At 40.8% G+C, this 10,231-nt stretch overlaps 1 protein-coding gene across 1 annotated transcript; it reads right to left on the bottom strand.

Annotated features, from left to right (window-relative positions):
- Positions 1 to 2,110: 2,110 nt before the first annotated feature.
- srd5a1 (steroid-5-alpha-reductase, alpha polypeptide 1 (3-oxo-5 alpha-steroid delta 4-dehydrogenase alpha 1)) lies at positions 2,111 to 9,992 on the bottom strand (the record flags this gene model as incomplete). The annotated part of the gene is made up of 5 exons (XM_083925498.1): positions 2,111 to 3,177; positions 3,310 to 3,460; positions 6,511 to 6,612; positions 8,544 to 8,710; positions 9,682 to 9,992. The coding sequence occupies 5 exons, from the start codon at positions 9,990 to 9,992 to the stop codon at positions 3,111 to 3,113; spliced, it is 798 nt and encodes a 265-aa protein (XP_083781624.1). The 3' UTR covers positions 2,111 to 3,110.
- Positions 9,993 to 10,231: the final 239 nt, after the last annotated feature.

Below are 10,231 nucleotides of genomic sequence, written 5' to 3'. Positions count from 1 at the left end.
AGCTTTAAAAGTCACCAGTATGCTCTCAGGCACAACAGTAATAGCAGATAATATTAAGGAAGCAGGCAGTCAGCCGAGACTGCATATGGCTTTGAATGATAATGAGGCCGCAGCATGTTCCAGATATTTAACCCACATTAGTGAAAAGCTGCATTTACACTGCTATATCAACAGCCATTTCAAATTTCTACACATGAACATATTGCCTGTGGAGTGTCAGCCACACTGTGGGGTTTCACAGCACAACAAGGACAGAGCAACAGTGGGCCCAGGGAATATCATCCAAGCTCTTGCAAATCTGGACAGGTCAAGTCAGCCTACTCCACCTACAGGCAAGACGTAGCTTTACTACGTATGTTCCTGTAATAGAAGAAGATGCAGTTCTACGACCCTAGTTACAGAACCTAACTGTCATAGCCTGTGAAAAAAATGTACATACTTCTTGTTTATGGCCAGAATAGTTAGCTCTGATCAGCTGACTGTTTCTCCAGTCACCTGTCTTTAGGGTCTGGTTCCTGAAATGATAAAACTTGCATACATAACACGTTTAGACAGAAAAATAATAATCTTCTACCCTCACAAACACACTTATAGAAAACAGACGCTTTAACATTCTTTTGTCTGCAGGTGGAGCCTACTGTATACTATGTTCCTGCGATAGAGGAAGCTGCAGTTTCAAAACTGTAATTCTACAACAGCTTTTATCTGACCTTAGTAACTGAACCAAACTAGCATACTGTGCAAGTACCAACAATTAACTTGGCTGCTGGCTAGCTATGAAGGGTTAAGGTTAGTGTTAGGTTAAAAGACAGGGTATATTTCTATCTTTGTCTGCAGGTCTATTGCTGCTGTCGCCTCTCTTTGGTAAAGCTGGCGCTGGTTGGCCTATGTAAATAAATAAAACATTTCAGAATAGTTTAATGGATACTGCATAACTGAATAGGTTTGAGAATTAAAAGCCATTTCATTTGAAATGTTTTGCATATAAAAAGAAAACCCATTGGTGCCTGCCTGAAGATGAATGGTATTATAGTCAGATGGCAGACTCAGTAAATACTGGCTGTGTAATATACTGTAGTAATTAAATGACAAGAAGCGTGGACGAAGAGGATACAGAGGAAATAGCTTGCAAGAAAAAGAGAGACAGTGGGGATCTCAAACATGAAGGATGTCACTCTGCATAGCCTTCAGCGACACGCAGCCTTCATTTTTCATCACCCTCAAGGCACAGCGGTCCTTATTTATTGATGTGACCATGTGTAAAAATTATGACAAAATAGTTTTTCTTTCAAATACAATACATTGATAAAATTCCCAATGATGTGACCTTGGCTGTGACTGTTGTTTGAAAATGTCTTCCAAAGGGAACGGGGTGATCGAGAGTTATGGGAAGGAAATCCCATCCAGGACTGTTATAGGTACGCTGCTGAACTCTTCAGCATAAACCAAGCTTCGGTGCAATCAGTGAATTTAACTTTAAAAATGTTACCAAAGCGATGAGATATCTGCACCTGTTTCCTATTGAAACCTATTTTGAGAAACACTGAAAATAAGGTAGTCCATGTTATTGGCTTCAAAATACAACAGAATTCCGTAAAAAGTCCTCACTTACTGTATAAGATTATTTGGCTTATGGTAAAAATATAAAAAACAATAACAACATAGTGGTTAAGATCAATTCCAATGTTTCCTTTTATCCTCTTCTCACCCAGGCTCCCTCTTTTCATTCAGTGCACGCAAGCTCATCCATTCTCTATCATTTATGCTCAACGTGCCCCTGCTTCCACATACTCATTCATTTCTTCACCAGTTCTTCCTTTCTCTCTCCCCCTCTCTTTCTCAGAAGCCCTGACAGGATTGATGTGTTGAGGCACTGCTCTCTTCTTCTCATTTCAGGCATGGGTGAGTTATTGAGGGCCATGCTCGACTTCTTATTTGATTTCCCTGCAGCCCAGTAGCCGTGGACAGGCCTGCTTCAGTCGCCGTCTTTAGGGCAGAGATGCCGTTACCTTTTGCTCCAAAGTGGCTTCTCTTCCAGCGGTTTGTGATGGCGATGTGAGTAAAAATGCCTGCTGTCCGACGACACCCAGAGCAAAATCAGGCAGGGGAATGTGTTTGTCTTTCATCTATTAAATTCTAATGGATGTTAAAAAGATGCGCTTGCAACAGATGACTTTTTAGATTTAATGAAAACTTTAAGTGTCTGCTAGGCATTTCCAAGTTTATGTTCCATCTGGGAGAATATGTAAATCAGCAGAGAGTCTTAAAAGTGTTTATTGCTAGTGCAGAGTGTTATAAATCCACTGTATTACTGTTGAGGTATGCTCCATCCGCTATCTTCTTTCCTCCGGAGGAATGCTAAATGTTGCCTCTCCAGCAAACACAGCACTTCCAGTACATTCAGTTCATGGTTCTTGAGGTTGATCTGTGCCTTATGGACATTATTAACAAAGTAATAAGCAAAGGTAACAATACATATCTATTTAAAATGATGTTTTTTAACACTTGCTTGCAGCTCAGATGAAATCATTTACAAGCATGCAGCCACGGGTGGATTGTATAACAATCGGCCCCTGGGCACGGACATGCAAAAGGCCCCATCACCTCTCCTACATAGAAACAAGACGCACAGACTTCATTGTTGTTTGGTCTTCTTTTGTTGTTGTCTTTGTAGTTCGTTTAATCTTTTTTGCAGTTACTTTTTTGTCTGCGTTGCCCCTTTTTGTAGTCATTCTGCGTAGTTTTGTGTCTGTTTTGTAGTCATTTGGCATCTCTTTGCAGTTGCTTCATGTCCCTTTGTGGTAATTTGCGTCTCTTTCTAGTTGTGCTGCTTCTCTTTGCAGTTGTTTCTTTGTGGTCACTTTGCATCTCTTCTTGGTCTGTACTTTGAGTGTCATTTTGCAGGTGAAGGCCAGGGGATCCCTTGACACTTTGTGTCCCAGTTATCCATCCGTGTATGCATGCATGCAGCGTTCCATTCTGCTTTCATTAAAAAAAAATCAACTTCATCAGATCTTCAAGGTTTGTTCTGACACTAGATCATTCCTTATAAGAAATGATTGTGGGGATGTTCAGCCATTTTTAAGGCTTCTAGTACCCACTGTATTTTTTTAGAACAGAAAGGGAATCAGTGCCTTCCTACTTTTAGGGTAGTCTTCAAACTTAGCCAGGTACCATCTGTAGAGAGAGACAGAGGGTAAAATACATTTTATGCTATTAATACAAGTATTTGCTTCAAAGTGTGTAATATACTGAAAATCCATATGCGGGCTGTGTGTGTGTGTGTGCGTGTGTGTGTTATATTCTTACTTGTGGTGGGCCACAGCCCTGCTGGCGAGCACCACCATGGTAAAGATGGCAAAAGCTAAACTGTGAACAGAGTGGCCAGCCAGAGCAAAGCCTGCCCACTCTGTTATCTCTCCTAAGAAATTGGCTCCAGACACATATTCAAACATTCCACCTGTGGGCGGAAGACACAGGACAGGTATGTTTAGCCTTTCAGACGTTCACTGAAGCAAGAACTCCAAGAATATTTTACTCTTAAAAACATAAATGTGATTGATTTTCATCTACTACAAAGCAAAACTGAGAGTACTGCCATTTCAGCCATCTTTTAATGTTATTTCCAGTCTGCACGACGCTAAAAGCTCAGAGGGAATCCACACTGACCATAGATGGCTGAGCGCTCACACTTTGACTGCAGCCCATTTGTGTTGCTACCCTCAATGTGAAAATGGCATTCTTGGCTGAGGGGATTCCAGACGTGCCTGGAAGTTCATTTGGAGCAGAACGACTCACAGCTTCCTCCCACCTCGCCTACTCCGCTTTTTTTCCCCCCTCGAGGGTCTGGGGTGGATTGTTTCAACAGGTTCACTGCAAGTTCACACCCAAGGTGCTATTGTTGTGACTATGTTCTCAGTCAGGGGAGCCACTCTCTATATGAACCTGTTGTGATTACTGATTCACTTAGTTAGATTTTTCCTTTGCTAACTGTCTGAATGTGCCAAATTATGTGATCTTAAAAAGCCGAAATGTAGAATTTATTTTGCTTTTGTTCCATACACAACACCCTCAGGACTACTTGTCACAAGGAATTTGAAGATGGGTCAAAATCTTGTTTACTCAGCCCTCGCCTGTACTGTCACGTCTCATAGAATGTGTATCCTTTTTCACACAGTAAAGATCATACACTCTAAAAAAAACATTTTCTCATCTGTTTGCATTGTTAATCCTTTGTTTTTTTTTGTGTACGGATTAAACCAAAGCCAAAACATCTCGATTACCCCCTGGTGGCTGGCTGCTGTATAGGTCATAAATCCCACCCCCTCCATATAAGCGGATGGGACATGAGCCATGGGTAGTTCTTATCACGCTGCTGAATGTTCAAGAGTTCATTTTTCTGATGTGTCTGGTTTTAGTTCTTTGATGCTATAAAAACATGAATAAACATGACTGACAGCTGTGATTGACTCGCGACTGGTTTGTTGGATGTATGGGCAGGACTTTGTTACCGCAGCTCCAGCCCTGATCACTGCTGCCGAGACACTCGTTCCAAAATTAGAAGATGGCAGCCCAAGTATCCAAGTTATTTCGGCTTCACTTTTGTACAGTGGGGGCACCTTACAGACATAAAGTATAATGTCCATGTTCCAGTATGGGTCTGGTTTTCTCTGTCAAACGTGATTACTGTAAATACTGTGCGGTTTAGAACATTTCTGTGTCAAGTACAGCAAAAGTACACACACTAACACTACAAGTATTGTGAGTCACTGACACACAGCTGAGCTGGAGCAGTCAAAGCAGGAAGAACCTTTTTAAACACTAATGTAAGGGTTCACATCGGAAATGATAACTATTGACAACCTGTGATTCTGCTTACAGTGTGATCCTGTATAATCATGCGACCACACTGGAAAATGAGCATCTAGTGCTGTGTACAAGGACCACAGAGTTCTGTGCCATGGTCTGATTACTGCTTTCTTGACTTTGTCACCCTGCAACAGTGGGGAAAAAAGGATTCAAACTCGAAACCCAAGTAGAAGCCGCATCACACTGTAAAACATGCCTTCGAGAGTGAAAAAAAGAAGCTACCAATTTTAGCTTTAAAAGGCACGGTTTCTGAATACAGACAGTGTTTGTTTCTCTGTGGATTGAGCGTTTTAATAATTTTACAGTATTTATATAGCACCTCCACCTACTTTATAATTTAAAAAAAATCCTGCAACCTTTACAATAGGGACCTCTTCGTATTTTGGACAGTATATTACCAAAATCTAGGTGTGATTTTTGACTCAGAGCTCTCTTTTATTCCACACATCAAAAACATTACAAAGATAGGTTTTTACCATCTTAAGAACATAGCCAGAGTCCGCCCGTTTCTCTCTCAGGCCAGCACGGAGGTGCTGATGCATGGTTTTATAGCTTGTCGTTTAGATTTTTGTAATGCCCTGCTCTCTGGTCTTCCCAAAAAGAACATGTACAACTTTTACCACAGAACTCAGCCGCACACGTGCTGATGAGAACCAGAGGGCGGGAGCACATTACACCAGTTTTAAAATTGCTGCATTGGCTCCCTGTGCGCGTCAGGGTTGATTTTAAGGTTCTTTTACTAGTTTTTAAATGTCTTAACGGTCTTGAGCCTTCTTATTATCTGCTATACTTTCCCCCTGTGGACCCTGAGGTCCTCCGGTGCTGGTCTTTTAACTATACCACAAGCAAGAACTTAAACATGCGGGGAGGCGGCATTCAGTTATTATGGCCCCCTGACTGTAGAACAGCCTGTCGGAGAACCTCAGGGCTGCAAAGAATGTTGATGTTTTTCAAAAGAGGCTCAAGACCCACCTTTTTAATCAGGCTTTTAACTGATCTGTCTTTCTCATTCCTTTTATGCTTCTTATACTTTTTATTATTTTTAGCTGGCCGACCACAACGGGCTTGAGAGCTCTACACCGTGGTGTGGAGCCTCCTGTCTACCTGGGCTGGGGGGTTCCAGTGGTGGCGCCCCCTGCAGCCATGGACCGTGATTCCTCTTGGTGTGTGCGGCCCCCAAAGGTAGATTCTTCCTCACCTTTGATCTCGGTGCCTCCTCAGCCTCCTCTCTGTCTCCTCAGCAACAGCTAGTAAATGTGTGTGGGTGTCTGTATTGCTATGTGTGCGCGTGAGTGTGTATGTCTTGTGAATCTCTGTGTGTGTATTTTTGGGGTTGGGAGGTTTGGGTTTTCATGTGTTTCTTTGTTCATGTTTTTTTTTGCTTTAATTTTCTGTAAGGCACTTTGTGCTACTGTAAAATTATGATTTGGAAATTGACTGGTCACTACAGCCATCGTATACAGGGAATGAAGTACAATATTGTATTGGAGTCAAAGTCAATATAAGTGCAGCACTTAAATGTATTTTATAAGTTTACACTTCGCTTTACATTTTAGATGTACTGTAACAGGAGTACAAGACTTGTTCACTGTGGTGAGAGAAATAATTGGGCCCAGTGTTTTCATGAATAAAAACCCTTACCTGTGGGAATCTTGTAACCAGTCTCTCCGGGTTGTCTCAGGTTCCTCAGGATGTGGTCAGAGTGCACATTCACCAGCCAACCGACCAACCACAGTACAGACCCTGGAGACCAACCAACCAAAAGCTGCTTTAGAAAGACATTTTACTGACCAAAAGCCAACTGTTTATAAAGAAAGACTTAACAAACATTAAGGAAATACAAGATCAATACCACACTCAAATGAAATGATTTCCTCCTGGTAATATCAATAAAACAGTTTCCTACAAGTTCTGAAGCTCAGCAAATCCCCTCCCAGTTCCAGCTCCACACTTCATGCACAGACACGACTCTGAACTGAGCTCAGTTTTCTCCTCTGACTCTTCGAAAGAAAGCAAATGGCCGTATTTTAATCAATATTCATTAATATACAGATGACTATCTGTTCGGAAGAACCCATTTCATCACTACAATCGACATATTTGTTGTTATTGAAATACATCTGACAATGAATTTAATAGGCAGATTTATAATTTAAACACTAACCTACATGCAAATAATACAGTTCTATCAATCATGTACTGCATTACTGCTCAGTCTTGAAATGTTGATGAATTATGCCATCTTTGTTTTTATCTTTTTCTTTTTTAAGTATGACTATTTATATTTAACAAGGGAGGTATTTTCATAAACCATTTAACCTCTCCTGCATAATGTTCAGTGTTATTAAAATGTTAATAAATGTATATGCAATCATTTGGGAATCCCATCGTCCTGTCAATTTTGGAAATCGTTTAGTAAAAATGACACCTCTAATTGCAATTTTAAGAGAATGTTTTCCATTCGACTTGAAACATTTCTTCCTGTTACACTTTTTTTTTATCTGCTGCAGATGCAAGGTGTGATGGGGATTGTAAAGGGAGTGGAAAAACATATATTCTAAATTGACAGTTTCCTGCTTGAACTGCAAGAGGAGCCAAGCCAAACTGCTGAGCACTTTGAGGTTTGGAAAGCACGAGAAGCACCTGCAGTGGAGCAAAAGCCAAAAGAGGAAAATGACGAGGTGGACATAAGACACCTTTCTTATGACAGATGTGTGTTTAATCAAACTCTCTTTAAACTCTTTAATTTAAAATGAAAAAGGAAAAGAGCTTACACACCACTGCTCTTATCACCACCAAAAACCCCAGCAGACTCAAAAACAGCTTTCTCCCCTCAGGCAATCAGACTACTCAACACACTCGAGAAAAGTCCATGAACATTACACAAACAAAAGACCAACTAGTGTCAAAATAACTTTAACTCAAAGTCTGCACTATGCTCTTTATATACACAATATCAGACATGCACTTCCTGCACCTCAATAGCATACCTCAAAATTTGACTTCACTCTGGCACACTGTGAAAATGCTATATAATGTATAAGTACATTGTCTGTCTGTATATGTTGTGTCTATTGTTGTTTTTTTCTGCATTTTTTCAAGCCTTTTATTATACAGGACAGATAGGAAAATAGGTGAGAGAGGGCGTTGAACCCACTGTTCCACCGGCCGCCCCGTTGTTGTCTTTTGGCACTTTTATGTTATATGTTGTGTGTTATAAATATTACTCGCACATTATGAGTATGGGGAAAATGCAATTTCAATCCTCTGTGTAACCACTTGTTGCAGTATTTGATTGACAATAAAGTTTACTTACAGAGGCGCCTGGTGACTAAGAGGTTAGAGTGGGCGCCCCATGTACAGAGGCTAGAAGTCCTTGACACAGTGGCCAGGGTTCGAGTCCCAACTACAGCCCTTTGCTGCACCCCCCAATTTCCTGTATTCTTCAAGCTGCCCTATCTGATAAAAAGGTATGATAAGACCAAAAGAAAAATCTGCCTCATAAAATATAAAACACCCTTTCTTTCAACTATACTAATGTATCAATGCAATACTACTTGCAATGAGTGTTGTGAATCTATTTTACACAGGAGAAAAGATGTCATCGAGACCAGCTCCAAACAATTCATTCAATTTCCCTTGAAAAAAGGCGACAGCAGACACAGAACACCAACCTGCGATGAAGCATGGATGTGTAACCCAATATGCAGGGTACTCAGCATAATGGCTCAGGTACCTGATCTGCATGTAGCCATTATAGAGGCAGAAAACAATGGCCAGGACAAATGAGGCAAATGGTGTTGGTTTACCTCCTCTGATTAAAAATGGATAAATAAGGGATCTGCAGCAGAACAAAAAATATGATCAACACAACCAAGTCATTTCAAATACAGAACTTGCTTTGACATAGTTAGCTTATAGCCTACAATATAAGTGTAGTGTAGGGGAGATCAGGGACAGCTGTAACACTACTTGCAATTTTCCCAAAAATTAATAAAAAAACATTTATACTGCAATAGCCAATTTTCTAGATGATAAACTCTGATGTGTCAACTTCTGCAACGATGTATTTTAATGGTTTTCTGAAATGTGCACAGGTTGCAAAATTGATTGAGATACAGTTACTCCACTGTCACAACCCAATCCGTACCACATCTAAAATATACATAAATAATCATTCAAATAGTGTGACTATTCTGTTTTTAAATAGATTTATTGATAGCATTAGTTTCACACTAGGCTATGTATGTAGGCCTTTCGGTTTTTAAAAAATATATAAATTAAAGCTTGGTTTTGTATCAATCGCCATGGTTTCACCCAATGTGAACAAGCCTGACTGCTGGTCTGGCTGACTTTTAGCTGACAAAACAGTGACTTTAACAATACTTGTTTGGATTCTTAGATATTTGATCTTAGGACAGTATCCAAAAATAGACATCTGAATGAAAAGTTACTTTTTGACAGGTAGCTGGTAACTTTTTCTGGGTGTTACAAATGTGACTCACTCTTTGTAAGCACCAATCTAACTGAGCTTTTAACCACTCCAGCTGACTGGTGCTCCACGTTACAACTGCCCCTGGCCTCCCCAACCTTTTTACATCACATCTCTTTCTGTCTCCATTATTGCATTAGATCCTGATTCAGACATTTATTATTTTATTTGAGGATCGAAACGCCATCCGTGTAGCCTACACATTGGGAGTCAATTACTACAGTAGGCTGTGCATGCTGGTGAAACTACAGTAGTTAATCAGCAATCCCTTTAGTGCCTCAAGGTGTAAAATCATGATTTAAATGATTGTAATGACCCACCTTTGAATATAGTGGCAGAAATACATGGCAATGAGCAGCTGGTTGGGCAGGAGTGAGGTTTTCGCAGAGGATGTCCAAACTACCAGACACAAGGGCACCAGGAACGCAGGCAATTCTTGAACGAACCAGGCAAACCTGACATTAACTGGACATCCGTATTTGCTGTTGGTGTATCTGCCGTATGGGACGTTTTCGAAAAGCAAAGTTAGGAAAGTGCACGCTGCCATGAAAACCATGAAATAAGCCATGCAGTCCAAAGAGTGCAGCTCCTCTTCCTCGGAGGAGAAGAGCTTAGAGAGGAGCGCGTCCATCACGGCGGAAGGGTTCGCTAGCGTTACAAAACCTGTAACTGATACTTGCTGCTACTTGACAAAATGCAGTGTCACTAGCTAATGCTAAAATACGCTCATGGAAATGGAAAAGGGAAAGTATGCTATGGATCGCATACCATACACTCGCACGCGCAAGGGTCTCCCGGTCAGGACCAATCACGTCCCTGAACAGATGTGGCGTTCTTATCAGCCAATCAAAATGCCTGATGTCATTGATA

Source organism: Echiichthys vipera (genome assembly GCF_963691815.1).
Source record: "Echiichthys vipera genome assembly, chromosome: 13".
Taxonomy (NCBI): domain Eukaryota; kingdom Metazoa; phylum Chordata; class Actinopteri; order Perciformes; family Trachinidae; genus Echiichthys; species Echiichthys vipera.
The sequence above is the reverse complement of the archived record's forward strand: the minus strand, read 5'-3'. Positions and strand labels throughout refer to the sequence as shown.